At 42.7% G+C, this 15454-nt stretch overlaps 1 protein-coding gene across 1 annotated transcript; it reads right to left on the bottom strand.

Annotated features, from left to right (window-relative positions):
- Positions 1–8582: 8582 nt before the first annotated feature.
- Positions 8583–15213, bottom strand: LOC123991239 (diencephalon/mesencephalon homeobox protein 1-B-like). Its single transcript, XM_046292630.1, has 5 exons — positions 14992–15213; positions 11920–12084; positions 11516–11694; positions 9728–10127; positions 8583–9506 (listed from the first exon to the last, which is right to left on the bottom strand). The coding sequence occupies exons 2-5, from the start codon at positions 12071–12073 to the stop codon at positions 9067–9069; spliced, it is 1173 nt and encodes a 390-aa protein (XP_046148586.1). The 5' UTR covers positions 12074–12084; positions 14992–15213; the 3' UTR covers positions 8583–9066.
- Positions 15214–15454: the final 241 nt, after the last annotated feature.

Raw genomic sequence — 15454 nt, 5'->3', positions numbered from 1 at the left:
ATCCAAGTCAGGGGGAGAAAGAAGAGCATCTCGGCTGTACAAAGCTGAGGAGCTGCTAGTGAAGCCTGCAGATACAGGCCGGCTCGTCCACTTTTCAGAGCAGGATTTAGCTTTTGCATGCTAGTCTGTAGTTCTGAGAATTATAGAACTTGTCGAACTCCTTACACTGTATTGTGAAAGTATTGTTTCAAACTGGTGAGCAGACCTGGGAGTTGCTATGTGCCGCTGGTGGTCTTGTTGGTTCTTCTGTAGGAGAAGTTGGCCCAGTAGCAGGTCTAGGATCAGTTGGTATTGGTGATGCTCTATTGCAGTGGTTTTCAACCGATGTGCAGTGGCGCCTTGAACTCTCAGGTGTGCAGCAAACAAAAATTCTATTGATTATTTTTGGGAACACACACTTATAAATGTGACCTGTGGAATTTTGACTTGGGAGCACCAGTGCCGCTCATATAATACATTGAATGGCACAGCTACGTCTGTATCGTTGTTTCAAGTCTGGTACGCTCAGGATGTTACATTTGTATAGTTTGAGGGGCGTGCATCACGAGCAATCACTTGAATCATTATACTTTGCCTGTGAGAATTGTTAGAACAGACAAGGCAACTAGGCAATTCTTATTAGACAGCTGTACCAAAGCCTATGTCATAAAAACAAACGGAGCATGGCTTTGTGTGTATGTATTTTATTTATTTAACTTTTATTTAACTAGGCAAGTCAAATAAGAACATTCTTATTTACAATGACAGCCTACCAGAAGACAAAAGCTCTCCTGCGGGGATGGGGGCTGGGATTAAAAATAAAACACACAATTTAAAATATAGGACAAAACACGCATCACTACATAAAGAGAGACCTAAGAAAACTATGTAGCATGGCAGCAACACAAGGAAACACAGGATGGTAGCAACATGACATGTTAGCAGCACAAAACATGGTACAAAGAGCAAGAAGGTAGAGACAGCAATACACACGAAGCAAGCACAACTGTCACTGAGTGTCCTTGATTGAGTCTTTGAATGGTTGACCCTTAACAATGCCAAAAACCTCTTGTCTGTGTCGTGCCTGCAGGGTTGAAATGTTTTCTCTCGTTTGTTTGTGGAGGTGCTATCCTCAGATAATAGCATCGTTTTCTTTCGCCGAAAAGCCTTTTTGAAATCTGACATGTTGGCTGGATTCACAACACATGTAGCTTTAATTTTCTATCTTGCATGTGTGATTTCATGAAAGTTTGATTTTTTTATAGTAATTTATTTGAATTTGGCGCTCTGCATTTTCTCTAGCTTTTGGCCAAGTGAGACGCTACTGTCCCACATCCCAGAGAGTTTAAGGTCACTGATTAGTTAGGAACTCCCCTCACCTGGTTGTCTAGGTCTTAATTGAACACAAATTGAAAGGACATAACTAAAACCAGCAGACGTACAGCCCTCCAGAAATTGAGTTGGACCCCTGCTTTAAAGGGAAAATAGTAGCAGGTCTAGGAAAGTAGACCTTAACCAGGCCTAACATTAATAACCCTTTTGACGTTCTTCTGTCCTTGAAGTCATAGTTTTAAGTCCAGGCTTGTGAGGTCAAGTTGTGAGGAGAGGTTGTAGACTTTTTTTTGTTGGGGTGATCTTGCTTAATGGAAAGATTCACCCTTTTTGAATGTCATATCGTTTTTGTGCATCTCTGAGCAATGTTCTTTCGATTCCTGTGGTCATTTCCTGTTTTCATATTTATCTCATCTATTGCTGTTCAAGTAGGCAGAAATGCATCCGGTATGCCGACTTTTACATCCTGTAACGTTCAAAGTCTGAATTTTTTTATTTTAATAAATTAAGTCAGGAAACAAATTAATGGAGTTTGAGTGAGTTGTGCTGAGAGTCAGCATCCGATCCTCAGTAACTAAGATGTTCTAATTCTAAGGACCTGTGCTGAATGCAAACAAGTGGTCATGTGTGGGATTGTGTCTTTATAACAAAAGTGGTTGTATATTCAGATAGCATTAGTGTTAAACAAGGAGAACTATGTAGAGAGAAGTTCACTGGCAAAGAGTCCCAGGCATATGGACCCGGTCCTTGTGGGGGTAGAGTGGGTGGTGCTGAATGGAGCATCGCTAACCTATGACCCCTGTCATGGTGACTTTTCTCATTCTCAGCGGAGAAGTCTGTGAAGTAATCCTGCAGTCATGGCTGGTAGTCTAACGCTTAGAGAGTTGGACCAGTATCCAAAAGGAAGCTGGTTCGAATACCCGAGCCGACAACCTGGGAAGAAAATATGTTGATAATCTGTCAATGTGCCCTTCCGCAAGGCACTTAACCCTAATTTGCTCCAGGGGCACCTTACTACTATGGCAGACCCTGTAGAACAACACATTTCACTGCATCTATCCGTGTGTTTGTAACAAAACATATTTTTATATAGTCTGTTCATTGTTTGTTATATGAACTATTCTATTTCCTCTCGTCATATGGAGAAACACATCCCATCAAGTAAACGATCTGAGTAAATTTGACACAAACCATCTAGTTGAGTATGGACATAGGATCATAATTTGAGCTCGTTTGCTACAGCAGGAAAATAATCCTGCAGCAACAGGAAATGTGGTTTTATAATTTAATGGACATTTTTGTAGAGGTTAATGCATTCGTAAGGGAAAATCAAGTCTGAAATATCAGTGGAAAATATGACCTTCAGAAACCTTTTTTTTTTTTTTTTTACTTCCAAGTACCCTACACGTTGAAAAGGACATGCATTGCAGGAAAATTATCCTGCAACAGGGTGATCAAATTCAGATCCTACATCTGTATACTCAACTCATCTAATTGGTCACTACTGACTTTCCTGAATGGACCAAACATCAGTGATTTGAGATCACTGGATTATTCAGACCGCTATAAAGCTCAGACAACTACGTGTATGAAACTATTCATCATTCAACAACAAATGTATTACATGCATGATTGATAGTTTGATACAAGGGAATGTTTTACTAGAAGTCAACATTCACAGGACACTGTTCTTCACCATACACCTGCTGCGGTTTCTCCTTATGGGGACACTGCCTGCCTCCTCCGTGTCCGATAGCATCAGTGTAACAGCCCTCCCTTATGAACAGCCAGGTCTGTGTTTTTGTGTGTGCATGTGTAATGTGGCATCGGGGAAACTCTGGAAATACTGCTTGTAAACTGGGTCGCAATATGTTGTGCCTTCACGGGTTGTTGTGCCTTCACGGGCTGTTGTGCCTTCACGGGCTGTTGTGCCTTCACGGGCTTTGAACTCGTTGAACGCTGATGGCAAACGAGCTGCGTCAACCATGAACTGAAAGTACAGCTGTCATGCTCGTAAACGATTAAGTGTTAAAAATTCAGAATGGATTGTTTTTATAAATAATCTTTTGTTGCATTTAAATGCCAAAAATGCTGTTATGTAGGTCATTTCCTTTTAATATGTCATGTCAGAGTTTAGGATGTGGGAGAAGTCAACGCTCAGAGATGATAGATATGTTTCCCACTAGAATGTACCCGTTTGAGGGGTGTTCAAGTGGATTTTTCCTAGTCGCTTGCTGGTATTTACCAATTTACGAGATGTTATGAATGCAGCATAATTTCCCAGACTCCAGTCATTCATCCAGTACCCCCTCCCCACCCCTTCCTCCAAATCCATGCCCCCCTAGACCTCCCAACACAATACCCCCCCTGATCCCAGCACAGTCCCAGCACAACCCAAATAATAGCGCACCATTCATTTAATCATTGTGTCCCCCCCCCCCCCCTCTTTCACTCCCTTTATGGGCCCACTAAAGGTTTTAGCTGGGCAGAGAAGGAGGGCTGTCACCCAGGGAACCTTAGCCCATTGATGAAGTGACAGGCGCTGCCAGAATATGAGCCTAATCCTGTTTCCAACATTCTCTTAGACTGCTGGCATCGCAATTCCATCCACACATTCTCTGAGCTGTCAACTAGGAAAATCCCTCCTAATAGCACATTACCCAGATACACATCAAAGAGCTCATGGAAACCTTCCTTCGGCGGCTTAGCAGTGTCGTGTACACACACACACACACACAGCATTCACATTAACCAGTCCACACACAAACTCGTGATATACAAATGTGTGTACATACACAAACCCCACTGATTAACGTAACATGACCACATAATCACAGGCTTGAACAACCCAATATTTCTCTGGCAGGATTTTTAATATCAACAAAAAATTTGAAATGACAGAGGAAGTTTTTATTTTTATTTTTTTTAAATCGTTTTTATGTACTCTGCAACTTGATATCCTTCCATTACATAAGTGGGACAGCGATTTCTGATTTTATGGGTTGAGGGTGGACCATGGTGAACTCTAGGAACCCTTTCAGTTCTATTTCATCTTATTCTATTCTTACTTAATCCATCGATATCCCAACCCAAGGTAATCCTTCTTATGGCAAAGCATTCTGTTTCGGTGTAGCCAAACCTTGACTGACAGGGCCGAGAAGGGACGTGGAGGAAGGGGATTGGGGACTCTTTAGAGCCTGACACTGTGCTTCAGTCATTTCCTTTAGGATTAGTTACTCTGCATTCGGTGGACAAGTGGCATGGGCTGTGTGTGTGTGTTCTGTTTGAGAAGAGTCCTGAAACCAGGACTTCAGCTCTGTGCATGTTTGCGTAACATGGAAAGTTAACTGTGTATTGTGTTAACAGTGATCATGTATTTGGGAGGGATGCGTAGTTACACTGAACAAAAATATAAATGCAAAATTCAACCATTTCAGTTACAGTTCATATAAGGAAATCAGTCAATTGAAATAAATTCATTAGGCCCTAATCTATGGGTTTCACATGTCTGGGAATATAGATATGCATCTGTTTGGTCACAGATACCTTAAAAAAAAGGTAGGGGCACAGATCAGAAAACCAGAGTAGCTGGTGTGACCACCATTTGACCCCGTGCAGCGTGACATCTCTATCACATAGTTGATCAGGCTGCTGATTGTGACCTGTAAAATATGTTGTTCCACTCTTCTACAATGGTTGTGCGAAGTTGCTGGATATTGTCGGGAACTGGAACCTGCTGTCATACACGTCGATCCAGAACATCCCAAACATGCTCAATACGTGACATGTCTGGTGAGAACTGGGACATTTTCAGCTTCCAGGAATTGTGCACAGATCCTTGCAACATGGGGCTATGCATTATCATGCTGAAACATGAGGTGATGGCGGCGGATGAATGGCACGATAATGAGCCTCAGGATCTCGTCATGGTATCTCTGTGCATTCAAATTGCCATCGTGTTTGTTGGCCGTAGCTTACACTGACTTGGAATACGAAGTGTGTGTATGGCGTTGTGTGGGCAAGCAGTTTGCTGATGTCAATGTTGTGAACAGAGTGCCACATGGTGGGGTTATGGTATGGGCAGGCCATTACCCCGCCGCCACCACGGGGCACTCTGTTCACAATGTTGACATAAGCTAACGGCTTGCTCACACAACGCCATACACGCTATCTGCCCAGTACAGTTGAAACCGGAATTTATCCATGCAGAGCACACTTCTCCAGCGTGCCAGTGGCCATCAAAAGTGAGCGTTGCCCACAGTAGTGAGTTACGACGCCAAACTGCAGTCAGACCGCGGTGAGGACGAAGAACACACAGATGCGCCTCCTTGAGACTGTTTCTGATAGTTTGTGCAGAAATTCATCATCAGCAGTCTGAGTGGCTGATCTCAGATGATCCCACAGGTGAAGAAGCTGGATGTGGAGGACCTGGGCTGGTTACACATGGTCTGCAGTTGTGAGGACGTACTGGATGTACTGCCAAATTCTCTAAAACAATGTTGGAGGGGGCTTATGGTAGAGAAATTAACATTAAATTATCTGGCAACAGCTCTAGTGGACATTCCTGCAGTCAGCATGCCAATTGCACGCTCCCTCAATTTGAGGCATCTGTGGCAGTGTGTTGTGACAAAACTGCACATTTTAGAGTAGCGTTTTCTCCCCAGCACAAGGTGCACCTGTAATGATCATGCTGTTTAATCAGCTTCTTGATATGCCACACCTGCCAGGTGGCTGGATTATCTTGGCAATGGAGAAATGTTGAGTAACAAGGATGTAAAACTAATTTGTGCACACATTGAGAGAAATAAGCTTTTTGTGTGTATGTGAACATTTTTGGGATATTTTAGCTCAAGAAAACACATTCACATTTCGTTACATTCCCCAGCAAGAACACAATGTTGCTCAAACAGAAGGGGGAATTAACAGTCACTGACCAACAACCAAAACAAAACGGGTGGGGTTTTAGGAGGGGTTCTGAAAGACACATGGGGGGTGTCCACTGAAAGTTGACTAGCAACAACATCTGGAACCTAGAAGACCACCATGAACGCCCTTTAAATTTGCACAAGAAGAGGCAAACGAAAGAAACTCACACCAAACTTAAAGACAGGAAGCAAACCAAAAAGGTAAAGCAAAACAAAGTCGGATAAAGGATTGTTTGTTTAGAACTCAAAATAGATAGCGCCAACTAACAGTGTTAATCCTCCGCATCTATCCAAACAACTGGTACGCTTCGCTTAAATAGCACCTGGGACAGAACAGGCGAAACACCTCCCCACTCCCCACTGTGGCAACCAGCACAGGTGAAACACATACTGACTAACGAGGTGACACCGATCTGCGTGCCCTACGTGCTAATTCTCTATACCTGCTAAAGTCCAACCGCCAAAACATAAACGGAAAAAACGAATCCTTTAACACAATGTTGCATTTATATTTTTGCTCTGTGTTGTTTGTATTGTATTAATTTCATACTGAATGGTCTCTCATAAAGTTGTAACTTTTAGGAAGTCTTTGTGTGCGGTGCGTGTGTGTGTGTTCGTACGTGTGTGCACTCTTGTGCCGATACAGTAGTTTTAAAGCCGTCTTCCCCATACAATGCAAGAGTTCAAACCAGTTTGTACTCTGTAGCCTGTGATGTGTTCACAAAATTGTTTGGTTAAAACCATTCATAAATTGTAATTTGCATAATTTTAATAAACCTCTAAAATAATAATCTCATTAACCAATCAGTCTTCAAACATGTGGTTTATTCCCTTGCATTTTAACAGATAAATGACTCTCATTTAAGTAAAAAATGGACAAGTACACGTCTGGTATCTACAATGATTAAATGCATATACTGTAGCTATGGCCTGGGTGCCAGTCCGTTTCTGCTTTAGTCAACAACACCAAGTTTTTTTTCTTGTCTTTTTAAGGATGTACCAACGCTCTTGAACGCAGAAACAGCCTCTGGCACCCAGGTGAACATAACATAGGTTGAACAGTTTCATATTTGAAGGTCGCTCTGTTCCCCCTGTAGGATTCCATAGACTAATCTGTACCGAGCAGGTATTGGCTCATTCTACTGGGGGGTCCTTTGCATTAAGCCACAATGGAACAATTCAAAAATAGGTTGAATGTCTCTTGTAAGTACTCCGACACAAAAGGAGACACCAACTTACACTCCCTAACCAAGAAGGGTAGGGGCGGCAGGGTAGCCTAGTGGTTAGAGCATTGGACTAGTAACCGGAAGGCTGCAAGTTCAAATCCCCGAGCTGACAAGGTAAAAATATGTCGTTCTCCCCCTAAACAAGAATTTGTTCTTAACTGACTTGCCTAGTTAAATAAATGTATAATAATATAAAAGATGGGATGGAAACAAACATGGAGGGGGTAGCACTAAAACAGGAAGTACTGTCCATCTGCCAGGTGCAGGGCATTGTGGGATTTGTAGGCTATTGAACTGGCCAGTCTGTCCTGTTGTAAATATTTGAATGGGAGTTTTCATCTGAGGCTGGAATCTTGATTCAATCTTTGTACCATTTCTATCTTTGTGATGTTGTAATCTCTGTCTCAGGATGCATGCAAAGCTCATCTTTAATATTATGGTCACCCTCACCACTTCTAGTGTTGAGATCATCAGATATACTGTGGACGGTCATAATGCATTTGCCCCATATGAGATGACAGCTTTGTGATTTAGGAGTGTAGCATTTGAAGTCTGATCCAACTGGTTTGGTAGGAAGTATACTGAACAAAAATATCAACCGAACAGGCATCAATTTAAATGATTTTTACCCAGTTACAGTTCATATAAGGAAATCAGTCAATTTAAATCAGTTCATTGGGCCCTCATTTATGGATTTCCCATGACTGGGCAGGGGTGCAGCCATGGGTGGGCCTGGGAAGGCAATGGGGAGCCAGGCCTAACCAGTCAGAATTACTTTTTCTTTTTTTTCTCTAAAACAATGTTCGAGGTGGCTTATGGTAGAGAAATTAACATTGAATTCTCTGACAACCGCTCTAGTGGACATTCTTGTAGTCAGCATGCCAATTGCACACTCCCTCAACTTGAGACATCTGTGGCATTGTGTTGTGTGACAAAACTGCACATTTTAGAGTGACCTTTTATTGTCCCCAGAAAAAGATGCACCTGTGTAATAATCATGCTGTTTAATCATCTTATTGATATGCCACACCTATCAGGTGGATGGATTATCTTGGCAAAGGAGAAATGCTCATTAACAGGGATGCAAACAAATTTGACCATGAAATTTGCTTTTTGTGCGTATGGAAAATTTCTGGGATATTTAATTTGAACTCATGAAACATGGGACCAACACTTTACATGTTCCATTTATATTTTTGTTCAGTATAGTAGTGAGATTGCACTGGGTCTATGTATCTCACCTGCAAGGGTGTCAAATAAGTATAGTCCGGTAGGGTTCTTATCTAATGTCCAGTCCCATGCAGTCCCATTGTACAAAACTGATGCAGTATCTGTAATGTCCAGTCCCATGCAGTCCCAGTGTACAGAACTGATGCAGTGTCTATAATGTCCAGTCTGTAGAAAGGGTCATAACATCTGACTGTGGGGGTCAGTTGGGCAGCGTGTCCAGGGGGTCAGTTGGGTAGCGTGTCCAGGGGGTCAGTTGGGTAGCGTGTCCAGGGGGTCAGTTGGGTAGCGTGTCCAGGGGGTCAGTTGGGTAGCGTGTCCAGGGGGTCAGTTGGGTAGCGTGTCCAGGGGGTCAGTTGGGTAGCGTGTCCAGGGGGTCAGTTGGGTAGCGTGTCCAGGCCCAGGGAGGCAGCGTGCTGCTTGGCCCTCAGACGCAGGTTCTTGATGCTGGTGGTCTTGCTGTTGAGGCTGGGTAGGCTGCTCGGAGGGGCCTGGAGACTCGTCAAGGGGCAATTCCACACCTGCTGGGCCTGGGACATGGACACTTGGGACATGGATGCCTGGGACAGAGACTGGTAGTACGATTGGCAGGGCAGAGAGCCCAGGGGGGAGGGCATGTTGACGTTCATGCCCAGGTAGGGCAGGGAGGAGGGGGTACCCATGTCGAAGGAGGGGTAGTGGACCACGTTGTTGGTTGCAGCCATGTGCTGGCGGAACTGCTCCTGCAGACGGAAGAGGCTGAGGGGGGACGAGGCGTAGGAGCCTTGGGACACACTGCTGCCACCGCCACCGCTAGAGGAGGGGAGGGAGGGAGAGTCTGAGAGAGAGAGATTATATAGTATAGAGAGAGGTTATAGTTTTTATTATTTTAGAGAGAAAGATGTATTTTTCCGCTTTCAAGACTAATTCCTAATAATATAGAATACATTGAAGTCCTGCAGATAAGGGATGAGCACACTAACAAAAATTGACATATGTGCATCTACAGTATAATAAATACATATGTCTAATGGCCCATTTGTCTATGGGATTTCTCACCTGGTGTGGGGCTGAAGCGTTTGCAGGATGGAGATCCTCCTCCCGGCTGCAGCCCTGCACCCCCCTGCTGCACCTCCCCCTGATGCTGATGCTGCTGAGTATCCTGCAGCCTCTCCCACTTCAGCTCCTCATCTCCCTCACCGTTGTCCTCTGCAGCCGACTCGCTGTCCGAGGCCTCCGGGGAGGTGATGTTCACCTCCACACTCATCTCCGCAGGCTGGGGCCGCATGGTCTCCGAGAGGGAGGATGGAGATGGAGATGTCTGGGTGGAAGGGTCGGTGGTCTTGACCTTTTCCTCGTCACCTCCCTCTCTGTTGGCCTCCTTCTGTTTCTGGAGCTGCTCTTTCTGCAGGCTGCGCTGCTTCTTGCGGAACTTGGCGCGGCGGTTCTTGAACCACACCTGGTGAGAGGACGGATTTCAGTTGTTATACAGTAATAAACACAATTTCATCACTTTGTAATAAACTATAATTCTCTAATAGCCAAGGCTTCTGATAATGTCAATTTTGGTGATTTGTTACATGGCTTTGGTGTGTCAATCCTGTAAATTAAAAAAAAAAATCTCACTAACATCATTTTAACGAATTGCATTTGAAGTCCTTGACAGCAGAACTCAAAAACATCCACTTGTCATGGCCAGAAGCAACAAAAAAAGCAGCTGAGACCAGCAACGTTGGAGATCTTTAGCATGGTGCTATGTTCCCCCAGCCACGTTGGAGATCTTTAGCATGGTCCTATGTTCCCCCAGCAACGTTGGAGATCTTTAGCATGGTCCTATGTTCCCCCAGCAACGTTGGAGATCTTTAGCATGGTCCTATGTTCCCCCAGCAACGTTGGAGATCTTTAGCATGGTGCTATGTTCCCCCAGCAACGTTGGAGATCTTTAGCATGGTGCTATGTTCCCCCAGCAACGTTGGAGATCTTTAGCATGGTGCTATGTTCCCCCAGCAACGTTGGAGATCTTTAGCATGGTCCTATGTTCCCCAGCAACGTTGGAGATCTTTAGCATGGTCCTATGTTCCCCAGCAACGTTGGAGATCTTTAGCATGGTCCTATGTTCCCCAGCAACGTTGGAGATCTTTAGCATGGTCCTATGTTCCCCAGCAACGTTGGAGATCTTTAGCATGGTCCTATGTTCCCCCAGCAACGTTGGAGATCTTTAGCATGGTGCTATGTTCCCCCAGCAACGTTGGAGATCTTTAGCATGGTGCTATGTTCCCCCAGCAACGTTGGAGATCTTTAGCATGGTGCTATGTTCCCCCAGCAACGTTGGAGATCTTTAGCATGGTGCTATGTTCCCCAGCAACGTTGGAGATCTTTAGCATGGTGCTATGTTCCCCCAGCAACGTTGGAGATCTTTAGCATGGTGCTATGTTCCCCCAGCAACGTTGGAGATCTTTAGCATGGTGCTATGTTCCCCCAGCAACGTTGGAGATCTTTAGCATGGTGCTATGTTCCCCCAGCAACGTTGGAGATCTTTAGCATGGTGCTATGTTCCCCCAGCAACGTTGGAGATCTTTAGCATGGTCCTATGTTCCCCCAGCAACGTTGGAGATCTTTAGCATGGTCCTATGTTCCCCCAGCAACGTTGGAGATCTTTAGCATGGTCCTATGTTCCCCCAGCAACGTTGGAGATCTTTAGCATGGTCCTATGTTCCCCCAGCAATGAAGACAGTTAAGTAAGCATTTCTCTTCATCACCCACACTCCCCCTCTTCTACACAACCAATACTGAAAGTTAAGATGCAGGTGAAATAGTTTATTTATTTTGTCTAAGTAGTATCCTCACCTGCACACGGGCCTCTGGTAAGTTGGTACACATGGCCAGGCGTTCGCGCATCACCACGTCTGGGTAGTGGGTCTTCTGGAAGGTCTTTTCCAGGGCCTCCAGCTGCTGGGCAGTGAAGGCTGTGCGACTGCGTCGCTGCTTCCTGTGCTGGGAGCCATACCGGGCCTCGAGGATTATGTCTTGAAATGTGCAGCCGTTGAAGGAAAAGAGATTGGGCCAATTTAATTGAGGAACAGGTCATATAGTGATTATCAATAAGCCTTTCTGAAACAATGTAACAATTTATTGCATTGAACTCAACACATTTTGAACATAAGACAATTTTTGTCCATCACACAGCATGATAGCCTGATTTATGGACAGATTTACGCAGTAGAATGAATAAATGTGCAACCAGTTCTTACCAGCCAGTCTCTCTGCCAGCGTGAGCGCGTGCACGGACGGCCGGTAGTCGGGCGCGTGCTGGGCATGCTGCGCCGCCTGCTGGTGAAGATTGTACATGGCATTTAGTGAGTTCATGGCGTGGAGAGAATATCCATTCACTCCGTAGTGCTGCATGGCTGCGTCACCTGTAAATACAGAGGGATAAATTGTTGTTTCAAACAATTCGTTATTGTTGAATTAGTCAAACCAGTAATATCAGTGTTTGATTTATGTACCTGCAAGCAATTATTGGGCTGCAAATATAGGCCTAGATTTAAACATCAAGTAAGTCGCTCTGGATAAGAGCGTCTGCTAAATGACTTAAATGTAATGTAAATGTTAAACTATTATCGAACATTTTTGTATTACACTTGTATTTATGCAGGCTATGTATTTATATTAAACTTCGTTTTCTATTTCCATTAATTTAAGGTGTTTTATTGTCACATACACCGGATAGGTGCAGTGACATGTGTTTTTACAGGGTCAGTCATAGTAGTAAGGCGCCCCTGGAACAAATTAGTGTTAAGTGCCTTGCTCAAGGCAACATACAGATTTTTCACCTTGTCGTCTCAGGTATTTCAATCACTGGCCCAACACTCTAACCTAGGATACCTGCCGCCCATTTTATTAAAACTGTCAGTAGCGGATTTCAAATATCCTAATGGTGAAGCTGCATTTGGACATGATCCAATATTACATCAGTTATTATATGTCTATAACTGTAAATATGTTTCTTTAAGAAGATTCAAGCTGAGAGTGACATTATTATATGACGGCATTGAGAAACCTAGCCAGCCACTAAACCTATAAACCCCTTTTCCCACGGAGAGCTCGCTATTTAACCAGTCCTTCCCATGAGAGTCCCCCCCACTAAAGCCCGAGGGGCTGTGTGAAATAATTAGCCTACTCTCCTGTGTTATCGCAACATTAATGCTGATATTGATATTCATTAATTTAATGTCGCACTTGACGTTGTGCCTGAATAGCTAAGCGACGTGGGCCTACTAAATAGGCAAACTATAGGTCCCCTTCAGCGCTAGCGGAATTTAAAAACGTCAACAGAAAACTACACAATGATCAGAAATTAATCAGGGACTTTTCTCTGAAAAAACACACAAAATAAATTGGTGTGACCAGACCCATTTAGTAAATGATATTATAATATTTTCATTGAGTCCTATAAATTGCCTAATTATTGTCATTATCCATAACGTGTAGCACAATAGCGTGCATAATAGCATAACTAACCATTTTTATTTACACAGATTACGCCTATAGATTACGATAGAAAATGCCACAAGCCTGCTGTTGAAAAGGCTACCTACCACATACATCAGAAGTTGGTCAGTGCGTTCCGAATTTAATCGCATCCTGAGAATTAAACAAGTCAAAACGAATCATGTTTTAGTGTTTTATTTCATTGTGAAACAAGTTGGTCTAGCTTCATGTGCGTTCATATTGCGTTCATTTTTTTTAACAGTTCTGTAAAAACTATCTAGGCCTACAATAATATTTGTTTGAATATAATTTTAATCCCTCAAAAATGTGGATTAAAATATGCCACTTTTGGATGTATTTATTTTATTCGTCTAGTAGGCTTACATCGAGTTGAAACGTATGTCGAAAAGATTATACAGCCGACGGTATTATTTTGTTTTATATGCTCTTGGGAATGAAAAGCCCGAAGGGTGACAGCGGGAATTTGTACCCCAACAATAAAGCTAAATACAGTACCAAAATCATAGTATCAGATCGCTATCAAGACCTTATCATTTCAGCGTGTAATTGATCATGCAGAAATGTAGAATGATCGAAGTTACATAAAAATTTGTAATAAAAGCTTAATATAATAATAATAATAATAATAATCAGAATGAACGCTGATAACCTGGATATACCTTACATAAAGTCACGTTCTTATTGTCACCAAATGCAGGAGCATGAACATTTACTAAGATCTATGTCTGAATGCTATACATATCTTGATTTATAATTTATACCTATTATAAATTGTCTAATTTTTTGTCTTGATAATAATACAGTACAAATTTACAGAGATTATCATAGGCCTAAAATACAGACTTAAATCATAGGCTTATTTTTTACTGTCATATATTTTATTATTATTATTATTATTTACAATGCAATGATTTACAATAAACTGGAATATGCCATAGGCCATTAGGGAACACTTTACTTTGGCCAGGAACGGGACAGAAGGTGCTTATCAAAATATTTATTTAGCTCCCTGAGTACTGGAGTTGCATGGGAGCCGTTTCTCCTGGTCTATGGCGGCTCCCGCCCCACAACCCGGAGGCTTAGGTTAAATATATGCATAGGGAACGCCTGTTGGCTACTCGTCTAATGTAGGTGCAAATAGGTTTCAACTACTAGGTGTGTGTGTGTGATTTAATAATGTCCTTTTTTGAATATGACTGTTCCTCATAAGTGTCATTGCCTGTCGCCTACATATTGTTTACAATTGCTTTATTGAGGTTTTAAATAATTTTCATCACTAAAAATATGAATCTCTCGATGTGGACAAAGTCGGGGAGCTGATTTAACAGTCATTATGCTAATTGCCGTGGATTTAGTTCTATCCCAAACACAGTAGAGGCTAAATATCGGCCCGCTGATATGCCTGTACAGGCGACACACTCTTTCTTCTACATCGACCCTTTTTTCAAGTTTTGCCCAAAATTACCCCCGGTAGACGTGGATAATTTAAATTAAGAAACTATTCCGGAGATTTAAAAAATGTCATGAAATAATGTTGAAGTCTAAGTTTCAGTTTAGACTTTTCAAATAAAATGTTATTGGTCACATACACATGATTAGAAGATGTTAATGCGAATGTAGCGAAATGCTTGCATTCCATACATAATGAGAAGACCCGGGCAATATATTGCTCCCATGTTTAAATGGAAGAGGTTTAAAGTTGCAAGGAAATGCAATAAAACTGGAATTGTGACAGACACACATCATTTTACTTTACTAACAGGTCCAACTTGATTGTTTATACAGATGCATGCCTTTCAAAAAGCTCTTACCTCTTATGTACGCTGCCCGTGGGGCCTTGGCCTATAGCCTATGTCCGGCTATTTTCAAATGGAATATTAGCTTTCAAAGTATCACCTTGTATATTACTTCTCAATTCCGTGCTGTTTAGTCCTGTATACTCATTTTTTAAAACTCAAACTCCTCAGGAATACTGTAGTCCGTTTTCCCATTCGTCGTGCGCGGTGCTCTCACTCTCCAGTCGTTTGAGAATACCGAGAGTTGCCATCTAACGGGCTCGCGCACGACGAATGGGCTTTAAGGAGCTCGAGCGCCTGGTGAGGTCATGCAGGATTTCAAATGGATCTTTGCTGTGTCAACCAAAAGAGGTTTCTTCTACTCCAAGCTTTCTCATTACCGATTTAAACTATTAATTTATTTATAATTTCCTGGACATTAATGTTATAATCATAGTATAATTAAGCCTATCAAAATATCAATATTATTATTATTCTC

This window comes from Oncorhynchus gorbuscha, linkage group LG02, assembly GCF_021184085.1.
Source record: "Oncorhynchus gorbuscha isolate QuinsamMale2020 ecotype Even-year linkage group LG02, OgorEven_v1.0, whole genome shotgun sequence".
Taxonomy (NCBI): domain Eukaryota; kingdom Metazoa; phylum Chordata; class Actinopteri; order Salmoniformes; family Salmonidae; genus Oncorhynchus; species Oncorhynchus gorbuscha.
This window is presented reverse-complemented; position numbering and strand designations above follow the sequence as displayed.

Excerpts from the sequence above, each read along its gene's own strand:
- LOC123991239 (XM_046292630.1), bottom strand. The coding sequence starts at position 12,073 with ATGCAGCACTACGGAGTGAATGGATATTCTCTCCACGCCATGAACTCA. Across the intron at positions 10,128-11,515 it reads TACCAGAGGCCCGTGTGCAG|GTGTGGTTCAAGAACCGCCG; the intron begins GTGAGGATACTA and ends TCCTCTCACCAG. Across the intron at positions 9,507-9,727 it reads ACGCTTCAGCCCCACACCAG|ACTCTCCCTCCCTCCCCTCC; the intron begins GTGAGAAATCCC and ends TCTCTCTCTCAG.